The sequence below is a fragment of the Pogoniulus pusillus genome, chromosome 8 (assembly GCF_015220805.1).
Source record: "Pogoniulus pusillus isolate bPogPus1 chromosome 8, bPogPus1.pri, whole genome shotgun sequence".
Taxonomy (NCBI): Eukaryota; Metazoa; Chordata; class Aves; order Piciformes; family Lybiidae; genus Pogoniulus; species Pogoniulus pusillus.
The window spans coordinates 39,631,264-39,643,594 of record NC_087271.1 but is presented as its reverse complement, the minus strand read 5'-3'; the positions used below and the strand labels follow the sequence as shown (position 1 = coordinate 39,643,594).

The 12,331-nt window shown below is 42.9% G+C and overlaps 1 protein-coding gene across 6 annotated transcripts in view; it reads right to left on the bottom strand.

The window, feature by feature from the left end:
* RALGPS2 (Ral GEF with PH domain and SH3 binding motif 2) overlaps window positions 1-12,331 on the bottom strand; it is a 125,163-nt gene that overhangs the window by 13,010 nt on the left and 99,822 nt on the right. For 5 of the 6 annotated variants that reach the window (XM_064148143.1, XM_064148144.1, XM_064148145.1 and 2 more), the window contains 3 exons: window positions 10,911-10,988; window positions 9,262-9,367; window positions 8,145-8,237 (listed from right to left, as the gene is read on the bottom strand). In XM_064148143.1, coding sequence (XP_064004213.1) covers window positions 8,145-8,237; window positions 9,262-9,367; window positions 10,911-10,988 — 277 coding nt within the window. The remainder of the gene's footprint in view (window positions 1-8,144; window positions 8,238-9,261; window positions 9,368-10,910; window positions 10,989-12,331) is intronic. The other variant, XM_064148140.1, reaches the window with a different exon arrangement.

Below are 12,331 nucleotides of genomic sequence, written 5' to 3'. Positions count from 1 at the left end.
TCTCAGTTATTAACAATCTCTGCCTGGATGTAAAAATTAATATCAATTATTAATATTGCCTAATGTGTAACAGCACAGCAGTTCTGACATCTATTGGAAATGATAAAACTGAAACAACCTTGGGGATGTTTTCAAATCATAGAAGCAACCAGGTTGGAGAAGACCTCCAAGATCATCCAGCCCAACCTAGCACCCAGCCCTGGCCAAGCAACCAGACCATGGCACTAAGTGCCCCATTCAGGCTTGGCTTCAACACCTCCAGGCACAGAGACTCCACCACCTCCCTGGGCAGCCCATTCCAATGCCAATCACTCTCTCTGACAGGAACTTCCTCCTCACATCCAGCCTAGACCTCCCCTGGCACAACTTCAGACTCTGTCCCCTTCTTCTGTTGCTGCTTGCCTGGCAGCAGAGCCCAACCCCACCTGGCTACAGCCTCCTTCAGGTAGTTGCAGACAGCAATGAGCTCTGCCCTGAGCCTCCTCCTCCCCAGGCTGCACACCCCCAGCTCCCTCAGCCTCTCCTCACAGGGCTGTGCTCCAGGACCCTCATCAGCTTCCTTGCCCTTCTCTGGACACCTTCCAGCACCTCAACATCTCTCTTGAATTCAGGAGCCCAGAACTGGACACAGCACTCAAGGGGTGGCCTGAGCAGTGCTGAGCACAGGGGCACAAGAACCTCCCTTGTCCTGCTGCCCACACTGCTCCTGAGCCAGCCCAGGATGCCATTGGCTCTGCTGCCCACCTGGGCACTGCTGCCTCATCTTCAGCTCCTCTCTCCCAGCACCCCCAGCTCCCCCTCTGCCTGGCTGCTCTCAGCCACTCTGTCCCCAGCCTGTAGTGATGCTTGGAGTTGTTGTGACTAAAGTGTAGAACCCTGCACTTGGCCTGTCCAATCTCACCTCACTGGCCTCTGCCCACCCATCCAGCCTGGCCAGGTCCCTCTGCAGGGCTCTCCTACCCTCCAACAGCTCCACAGCTGCTCCTAGCTTGGTGTCATCTGCAAACTGACTGATGCTGGACTCAATCCCCTGGTCTGGATCATCAATGACGATACTGAACAGGACTGGGCCCAGCACTGATCATTTCAAGTCTATGTTCTAGAACACTTTTATTCCTCATAACAATGCTACATAGCAGCTTTTCAACATTAACTATCAAGTGCTTGTTTCATTTCAGAACTATTGCTTCATGATTACTAATCTGGAACTCCAATTCAGCAAAAGGCAGTGGTACTGCTAATAAAGTACAAGTTTGCAAGAATACTCTCTATATATCATTTCAAATGTAATCTAATATATAACTCTTCAATTGAATTCCACTGCAAGTCTTACACTGACTTCTTTAATCTATGCCATAGATTAAGTGAAGCCCTTGAACATCCAGCTAAGTTTTGTCTGGGACTTGTGCAACAAGCTACATTCTAAACCTCAGTTCAAAATACACTACAACTTGAACAAATTAGGCCAATATTTGACACAAAGCATTTGAGCTAAGTTTAAAGTAATTTAAGAGTCCTGTCTCTCCATATCTTATAAACTTCTGAATGCATCATCTGTGTACTGCTCTCTTTATGTCACCATAGTTACCCTTGCAGGAACCATCCCATCAGAAGCTCCTACCAGTCATGTTCAGCTGATACTTATGTAATGTCAATGGAATAAAAAAGCTTGGAAGCTTTGAAGGGATGCTTATGCAGATAGCTTGCAAGTGATGATGACTGTTCCTGCCAGACTTCAAAAGGGTTTGTTTTTTTTTTTGAGGTTACTGTGGACAAAACTGTGGGAAAAACCCTCAAAAACTCCTCCTAAAACTTGTATAACAACATATACTAAAGTTAACTCTACTGCCTTTGGGAGGTGGGCAGATTTGGTAACACCTCATAAGAAGAGGAAGGAAATTATAAAGCTCTATCAGACAATATTCCATTACAGTGAGGGCTGTATAACATAACATCCTTCCAAAGAAAACCTAAAATGTCTTTGGAGGTTCCAGTCACGAAAAACATTCAGGAGTTTTATCTGAAAAAAGAAATGAAGACAGAGAAAGAGAATAAAATAATGAAGGAAAAATAAAAGAATAAAACTCATGAGCTCTTTACATTAAAAAAAAAAAAGTATCTCTTCATGGCTTGCTATAGGCCCACTGAAGAGACTGCCTTGAAAATAATACAACACAACTTATACCTAAAAGGGCCCTGTAAAACACAAACTTCAAAGTAGTCCTGCTAAGCATTAATCAGTCATTTTCAGATGTGTAAATTTGAGCCACAAGGGGGTTTTAATAAGATTACAGAGCAGCAACATACAGCTTGAACCTCACTTATATCTAGAGTTCCATGAATGGGCTGCCCAGGGAGGTGGTGGAGTCGCCGCCCCTGGAGGTGTTCAAGAGGGGACTGGATGAGGCACTTGGTGCCACGGTTTAGTTGACTAGACAGGACTGGGTGATAGGTTGGGCTGGGTGAGCTTGGAGGTTTCTTCCAACCTGGTTGATTCTGTGATTCTAACTGCACGTAACAGTAGGTACACAACACCAGAAATTACCACGCATTCAGAACTGCTTGGTTTGTATTTGGTTGGATTCAAAACAATTAGTTAATCACAGTACTTCTGCACAGAGTAAAGGGCTCCTCACAGGGAAAGTGCTTCCTGCCAGCATCAATCCATCCCCACTAGGAACACATGTCAGTTTGCCAGCCCTGCGCGGGGCTGCATTTGTATTCCATGTTTACGCAGTTCCCCAAGGTAGTTCATTCTCCAGCGACGCACAGAGCCCTGCTAGCAGCAATTCTGCTTTGTTAACATGAAGAGAGGGAAAGCCTCATTGTAATTTAATGGTCCTGATTTCTCTTTCTTTTTTTTCCCCCCCTTCAAATACAGGCCACTGCAATGGCACTCATTATACACACAGAAATCTTTGGTGCTAGGCTTCACAGAACTAATTGTTGTTGTTGTTCTAAGTTGAAAGGCAAATTTGAATCAAAACCTCTGAATTAAACTGTGAGCAGATTTTCACTCTAACCTTCTGCCACCTACAAATCTCCTCCTACTCATCTCCCGTTGAGATTTTACAGTCTTCTAATATTCCAATCACTTTCTCAGGGGCTGAACTGTACTGCCTCGAATGACAACGTTCTTTATCAGGCTATTTCAGTCAAGTGCTTGAGCAGCAGCTACCAAGTTCCCTAGAACGCAAATAAATGGGCCTGTTCCAACTATAAGATGCAATGGAAGGCCTGGAAGGAACAAGGGTTCATGCTTGAGCACAGAGCCTCAAAAAAAGGCTCTGTTGCTTTTCCCAGTACCTATGAACATAGGAAAACCCCTCGTGCATGCTGTGTTGTCACAGAAACTTATTACAAGATTCTGCCAATCCTTACCAAAGAGCTTTCCAGGTGTGCATTTCCACTTTTCAGAGTGAATGCTTTAAGGCTACGCTTACCTTGGCTATTTTCCACTATTGTCCTTTCCTAAAGGTGCACAGGTTCTACAACTTCACCACAGAACCTTGCTTGTAGGTACCACTTTAGCGTGACATTAAGTCCTTAAGCATTTTAACATATTTCTCTCAGATTCTCCTGTACCACATCTCTGGGCTCTGAACTTTACATCCTAATTACAGACAATTTCTCTTTCCTGCAGTAATATTGGGAGCTTTTTGACTGTTTAAAATACAAAGCTCATTACATTTAGTAGTCTTGCTTAGTAGATGCAGCATAAGAAAGCTTTTCACATCCAGGTTATCTACAGCACCCTCTTCCTTTGGCCTAGGTTCACATGTAGAACATGCACACACACACTATACTGCATGTGCTCCTTTGACCATAGGCATGAGGAAAAGAGCTGGCTTGCCTTTGGCTAAAACTGATGCAATTCCTTGCCTTTTTTGCTGGATTACACTGAGATTCTTATGAGGTAATTTTCCATAGAGGTTGTCTACTATAAGCCTGGAAGAGCTTTGAGTGTCGACACATTCCAAGTGCTCAGTCTCAGCTGCCTGAAGCAATAACAGCAGCGGCACAGTCCAAAGCATGCCTGTAATCAAGCCACATTCACCAAGAGAGCTCCAGCCAGGAAACTTTCTATAGACTTCTTTGCCAGAGTTCCTTTCCATGTCACAAAGGCCTTGAGAAAGGAAGTTGAAAAGCTAGATGTTTACATGGCTCCAGAAGGTGTTTGGTGTATTTTGCCTGGGCAAACCTCAAACTCATCAATTACTGAAAAAGAGATCTGCTCCTAAGGGGACAGCATTGTTCTTTTTATCCATCTGTACAGTAACACCCCAAAACCTACATCTAGCCTCAGATCTCTGATTCAGGACAGACCTCTTAGGAGTATCACTGGATAGTACTTGTACAGTGAACATACTCATGCACTAACTATGTACAGGTAGTTAGCCATCTACAGTTTATTCTCTCTTGATAAACTTACTGAAAATCCAACCAAATGTGAACTGAAGCAAGACACTTGACAAGTCATCTTCACAGACTCCAGAACCAGGCCTGTAGGCTTTGTACCATAACTCTCTATATGGAAATGTAAGCCACTATGAGGTAAGCTAAAGGCACAACAGAGGTAGACAAACTGACAAAGTTACTGACCACCTACTATTAAGCTGTTTATTAACTTGGAGCCCTTCCCCCTAATACTCCAACCTCAGGCTCCCCCAGCAGGTACCAGCTTATTTTCCACCTTAATTTCAGCATAAAGATTGTACTTTGTGTTCCACTTACTTTTGTAGCAGAAGTACATGTGCATTCACTCTGCTCTATCAGTTTAAGCAAATCACAACCCTAACCACAGCTAAAGGGTGTTACATTATTTTAGTCAGGACTGCACCTGGGAAACCAAGTCACAGACCTGAGCTTTGGAACATGCTCTGCATCCCCAAACACAACACTGACATAAAAGCAAGACATCAGCTGTGTATAGACAAATTCAGTGCTGTGCTGGATAGTTCAGTCCAGTTTCATACAGCCAGCTGCTGAAGATATAAATCTACTCTAGCAGTCATTGCTTTTTATTGCTGCTCTTCCATCTCGCTTTCCTGGGAACTGCATTGCTCTAACTCTTCTCAGCACTTGCAACCCATAATGCTGGTAGAATTACTCTGATAGGTAACCCTGCCAGAAGCACTGGCATGAATGTCTCCTAGCCTCTATCTGCAAGCTTCCTTGCAGGATGCTGGCACATCCTTGGGCACATCAACACAAGAGCATAAGAGCTTCTTAGGTACTAGCCTCACTAGTCCTAGGTTCACTACTTGGTATGCAGATGTGTTGCAGGTACTGTAACACACCATGGCTGCTGGGATCACTGAAACTCCATTTAGTTCAGAAATGCTTTCTGGAAGAGCATTCTAACTGCCTATGACTGCATTCTGAGACAAAAGCAAAGGCTTTTGCAGTAACAGAGACTCAAGGGGATCAGATACTTGAATGTTTCCAGATACTTGAATGTTTCCATTTCATGGAATCATGGACTTGACCAGATTGGAAGAGACGTCCAGGCTCATCCAGTCCAACCTAGCACCCAGCCCTGGCCAGTCAACCAGACCATGGCACTAAGTGCCCCAGCCAGGCTTGGCTTCAACACCTCCAGGAATGGCGACTCCACCACCTCCCTGGGCAGCCCATTCCAATGCCAATCACTCTCTCTGACAACAACTTCCTCCTAACATCCAGCCTAGACCTCCCCTGGCACAACTCCAGACTCTGTCCCTTTGTTCTGTTGCCGCTTGCCTGGCAGCAGAGCCCAACCCCACCTGGCTACAGCCTCCCTTCAGGCAGTTGTAGATAGCAATGAGCTCTGCCCTGAGCCTCCTCTGCTGCAGGCTGCACACCCCCAGCTCCCTCAGCCTCTCCTCACAGGGCTGTGCTCCAGGACCCTCCCCAGCCTTGCTGGCCTTCTCTCCACACCTTCCAGCACCTCAATATCTCTCTTGAATGGAGGAGCCCAGAACTGGACACAGCACTCAAGGTGTGGCCTGAGCAGTGTTGAGCATAGGGACAGAAGAACCTCCCTTGTCCTGCTGTCCACACTGCTCCTCAGCCAGCCCAGGATGCCATTGTCTCTCCTGCCCACCTGGGCACTGCTGCCTCATCTTCAGCTACTCTCTGCCAGTACCCCCAGGTCCTTTTCTGCCTGGCTGCTCTCAGCCACTCTCTCCCCAACCTCTAGCACTGCTTAGGGTTGTTGTGGCCAAAGTATAGAACCTTGCATTTGGCCTTGTTAAATCTCATCCCATTGGCCTCTGCCCACCCATCCAGCCTGTCCAGGTCCCTCTTCAGGGCTCTCCTACCCTTTTACCATTTCAATGATTAAAACTGTTATTTTGAAGGAAATATATAAAGAAATGGAGCACACAAGAATTCATTACACTTAATTTACCAGCTATGCAATTTTCTCATGTTCTCTAAATTCATATGTTATTTGCATTGCATTTATACACATTACTGACAAAGATTCTGATTGAATAGGTACAAATATGGCACAAAGTCTTCCATCATTCAGTATTTTGACAGACTGTGGACAAGAGAGACCTACAAAAGCATATTCTGTTCTTAATGTAAAATGCATTTTTGGCCAAAGACCTGAAGGAATTGCATCAGTAAAAGGAGCACAATGCCTGACATTACAAAAAATTCCTTTTCCATTTCTTAAGGCTTCCAGAAAAAAACAAGCAACTACCTGTTAGTGCCATAATGCCAGCTCAAATTCCCTTAGTTCCTGCTTGTGTTTTAATACTTTGCATTTCTGCTCATAAGAGTTTACAAGTCTGCTCTTTCCAACTACTCTTACTGTGGAAGGAGTGTCTCCTTAACCAGGTTTCCACTGATACTAAAGGCAAATGCATCTAAACATGTAGATGTCATTAAAGTCACCCAGCAGATAGGATGTTTGGCTGGGAGGCCTATGGGTTGGGCTACCACTGTCTCAGATGGCCAACCAAATGAAGTAGGATCAGTTTTGATTTCACCTAGACAATCAAAACTAGTAGGAGCAAGACAGATAGGTGGTGGCAAAGAAATCATGCAGACATTTTATACAAGTAATTGACTACTATTAATCTACACTGAGTATTAGAATGATGCCTAATGAGCTACTTTCACAGAGAGTGCAAAATACTCAATTTTTTGGTGGGTTAAGATAACACTGCACACAAAATCTTTCCACACAGAGGATTCAAGCATACAAGAGTCTGCTAATCAGAAATCTTGAGCTTCAAATCTCTACCCCCTCAACATAAAAATATTAGGTTAAAAAGAAAGGATTTTGTACCAAAAAGAAATGAGAGAGTCCCCTTAACGAGGACTCTGGAAGCTCATCTCAGTTTTCAAAATTCCATAGGCTTTATGTAAAGTAAATGTTTTCCAGTGACAGTTTTCATAAATTAAACTCAAACACTGGCCAAGACAACTACAAGTAATGGTTCTGAGTAGGGAATGAGCTTGGAGAAAGATCCAAGTACCTGAAATATTACCCAGTTTCATGGACTCTCTAGTGGCACCCTCTTCTGTTATAATTAGCCAGTGATAACAGGAACTACACACATTATAACCTCTATAGAAGATCCTTTTACTTCTTCCCCACATAAGCAAAGTATTTTTAGCTTCTTTCAATGAATAAGAGTAAAGCTGTCACAAAATATGCCAGCTCTCTGCTTAACATATCAGGTGTTTTGTACTCCACTGTAGTTAAGTGATTACAGGATTAAACAGAAAAAGAGTAGTCTCATTTTACCACAGATATTCAATCAGTACATCTTTAAGGTCGTGTGTGGTGACCCCTCAGCCTTTCCACATCAATAGCTTTTGGATTCCATCTAGCAACAAATTGTTGCAAGCCTCAGAGATCATAAGATATGACTTCTACCTTAGTAAAGCAGACAGACCCCCTGACAAATTTCCTTCTAGACCAAGACATTCAAAGAGACCCATGGCATATGCAAAGCAGATGTGCTCGGTGTAGCACAAAACCGTGCAAGCTATTTCCATTAGGGCATATCCATATGAGGTGACTGACTGGAATACAGGATAGTGCTGACTAGAAATCATGCAAGCCCTCAACTACTCAGTGTTTATATTAGGAAATCATATTTTACTGTTGGCAGATGATGCTGGAACATGCCTGGTTTACATACATGTTTTCTCTCTGTAGCCTTCAGAGATTTTGCAGCGTAGTAGAAGAGCTGAGTTCCACACAGTGCTACCCAGTACTTTGTCCAAGATGCTACCTGAATAGAAAAGAGAAAAAAAAAAGAGGTAAAAAAGTCCAACAGGTAAGTGGAGTGGTTCCTAACATCAAGCTGTGATATATCAGGCATCATCCTGCAACAACACAACTGCACTGTGTAGCCAAACTGACAGCCACGTATCCAAAGCTGCTGATTCTACTTACTTGTGTAAGCCTAGGAAGGATTTAGAAAGCAGAAAGGAGATGTGTCTTTCCTCACTGATCTCAGAAACAGCTTCTGCATCTTACTCTACACTTTCTGCAGCCCTTACTGAACATTCCACTGAGTTAAAGCACAGTTGTCCCTCTTTTTTTTTTCACTCTATACAATGCAATAAGGTATTCTCCTCATACTCTCCATGAATATGTATTTTGATTTAGAATTCACAACCCAGCATCTGGAATGTAAATGCTAAGGGTTATAACTTATTGATAAGTTGTTGGGATCCATTTAACATTCTGGAAGACAAAACATGCTCCCCTCTTTGAAAGTTATCAGGAATTGTAAGAAGTTTTATCTAGGACTACTCTTCTACACTACTCCCTAGCTACCAGGTATAGCTTGTGAATTGAATAAATCCACCTAAAAGAAGAATGCAGGCTCCAGCAGTGACCTTTTTGTGGTTTTTCAGGTTCCTAGTCAGAATGAGAGTCTTGGTCAGCAATGGTGAAGTTATAATGTCTTTAGTAATGCTTTCTGACCATATTTTTTTTCAGAAGAAGGATTTTTTTGGAGAATGGGCTGCCCAGGGAAGTAAGTGATGGAGTTGCTGTTCCTGGAGGTGTTAAGAAAAAGCCTGGATGAGGCACTTAATGCCATGGTGCAGTTGATTGGACAGGGTGGTCGATAGGTTGGACTGGATGATGTTGGAGGTCTCTTCCAACCTGGTTGATTCTATGATTCTATTAATCAGCAAGACAGAGGAGATCTCAGACACTTGAACTAGCTGCACAGTGGCTGTTTTATTGTGTTTATAACTGGGCAAAGGAGGAAGGGAAGAAAACTACATCTATGAAGAACTTACTGTAGGTTTTTTGCCTTCTTTCAACAAAGTCTTCCTTCTGAGAACACCCTGAATAGTAACTGCCCCTGGATACAAATGAACAGCCAAATCTTCAGATTCTAGGGAGCTGAAAAGAGCATGGGAAAAGTTGTGTGAAAAGAAAAAGGAGTTTTTCCTAAAGTAATTTCCCAATTGTTACCACACATGAATACAAACATCTGCATTGTGATTTAGAAATGCCAACTTTTTAGTTATTGGACTTTGTTGTGGAAAAGGACTCTGACTGTTACACGGAATTACTGCTGTGGAATTTACACTCACAAGCAAAAATGATCAGAAAAATTGATTAGCCAAGCAGGTAATCCTGAATTAAAAACTTAAGACATCTGAAATACAAGGACAATTTCAAACCCCCACATGTTTCAAGTACATCCACACAGTTGTTGCACATGTAAAAACCTTTCCTTCAGCCCTTGCAAGAAAGATTATTTTTTGTTAGAAACACTAGAACCATTAGCACATCAAAACCAAAGCACAGCTCAAACATGCACAATCTTTAGGAGGAGTGGGTAGGAGCAATAATAAAGAGTAGAAACCCAAACCACAGCTTTAAGGTGTTTTAAGGCATCTGGTGCTCTACTAATCATCTGCCCTACATAGGATTTGAGAGAAATGGGCCAAAACAAATGCCAGGTACAGCACAGTGAAAAGAAAACTTAGCTCTATTAAAATTACAAAGCTGATTGGCTTGCAAAGCATTTTCCATCAGGAAAAAAAAATTAAACAACAGGAATCATTTCACTTAATGTCAATCACAGCTTGTAACTAAACTGCTGAACCCAGCAGCTTTGTAGCAGAGCCAAGAAATCGAATAGTGCCTGAAATTTGTTTTGAATTAAGCCAGGATTTGCTGTTACATCCATCCTAACATTCTTGGATGTTCAAAGTGAATTGGAAATGTAGAAAACATTTTCATTGCACCACCTACTATGAATGATATGGAGACAGTTTTGGACATTGGTAGAGGTGACCATGAGTTTAATTCAGTGAGACAGTGTTTGCTTCTTAACATGAAAAACATTCCATGGTGAATAGCTCTCTATTTCCCTACTCCAGTGCCAGGCAGCAGGAGGCAACTGGCATTTTAATGAAAATAATCAGCTTCATTACTCTGTCAGCTTGCAAATAATACTATGTATAATAAATCTGAGCCAACTTCACCGTGCTGCTCATTTTAGGCAGACCTTTGATTTCAGGGGGGTGGGGAAAAGAAATTGAGCAGAGAACTGCCGGCAAAGCAAACACGTCGAGTGTCATCTATCAGCCCAAGAAGCAGCTTTGTCACCCACGTGGGAAAGACCAACACTGCTACACAGTGACAGGCAGTTAAAAAGCTACCTGGGCTAAAATAGTTTTAATCCTTGACACAAGGATCCAACGGTTCCCAATTTGGCTTTGGAGACCAGAATGACCAAAAGCCCTTATGGTGATACAGTTTGTGTCAGAGCAGAGGAAAAGCTTGAAGTTTGAAGAAAAAAGGTCTCTACCTTTATTTTGACATGTAAGTTAGAAAGATAACAACAGAAAGCACCCACTTAATTGTTAAACCAAACCAAATCACCAACACCAGAGGGAAAGTTTGACACCTCTGTGTGCAGTGGGGATTGTACCTGCTGGCCTTCACGTGGCCTCGATAGCCATTTCGTGACACTCTTGTCCCCGGACCGAGAGAATGGTACAACCTGTTCCTGTTGGATTCCATTATAAATTGTCCATGTTACACACACTCATGTCCACACAAACAGCACCACTGCTAAAACAGCACAGCATTTAGCCCTCTGGGGGTGCAAATCACAGAGTCACTTCTGTCACGTGAGAAACCGAGGATAACTTCAGCTAGCAAAACGCATGCAGGGTAGATACCACAGGTGGCTTATTTCATCAGATATTCTTTCTGTCAGAACTCACAATACTGAAATGCTTTAGTGGCAGTGAAGAGAAACTAATTTTGAGAACAAAGTCTGCATTTACTTCTTGGAGATTAAACCAATTTAAACCAATGCAAAGGAGCCACATTAATACAACTTGTCTTTAAACTTTGACTTTAGGTGTTACTACATAAATGGTTCCAACTTCTGAGTATGCACACACACAACCTAAGGAATCAAAGGCACTGTCAAAAGATGTCTGACACTGTTTAAAATAGTCTTGTATCAACTAACGTGGAAATAAGCTAAGCAGTAGTTTAATTTCCCAGTTCATTTAAGCTTTAAACTTCGAGTTTCATATTTCAGAGTCCTTAAGCTGACCCATGCTGTTATCCCTAGCCAGGACTTGTGTGACAGACCTGCCTTTTGAATACTGTGCTCTGCCCCACACACCCTTGGTTTTCTGGATCAGATCCCTTGGGTGACTGAATTCTGTCAACAGAAGCAGGCACTTCCTCCTCAGCTCCTGGTTTTTATCTGTTTTTCAAGTTGCTTGTATTATGCTTAAAGACTGAAAGCCAGACCTGATTCTGCAGAAGCTGGCAGTTAAGTATCAGCCTACGAGAATTTTACCAGCAAAATCTCCTGCACAGTCTAATCCAACAGCTTGGCACCTGTGAGAGAGGCTTTGCAGCAGCTGGGAAGTTGCTGGTATATGAACAGGGCAGCGTTTCTCAGAATGGGGAACCTCAACAAGCAGCAGTGCTGTGTTGCAATCTGAACTCAGAACAGCATAGAGCAGGCAAAGAAACAGGCTTAAAGAAAGGAGAAAGACAGCAGCACTGAAGGAGAAGAATGAGGGGGTTTGGTGCCATTTTGTAATTTCAATTCTTTAAAAGCAGCTCAAACTGTTTCAAGAAGAAGTATCAGAGAGATATGCCACTGTGTAGTGTCCTTGCCACAATGTAACTGTCAGGACTTTAGTTCCAAGTCCTTTAAGTAATTTTGATCAGCCTAAAAGGACACTGGAATCCAAGCAGAGACTCTAATTCTCATTCCTTCTGGACTTCCCAGTTAGGAACAACAAGGGAGCCAGGAAAACCAAGAATAATTGTCACAATTCCTTCTGTACCTGAAGAACCTGTGTGGAGTATATAATTTCT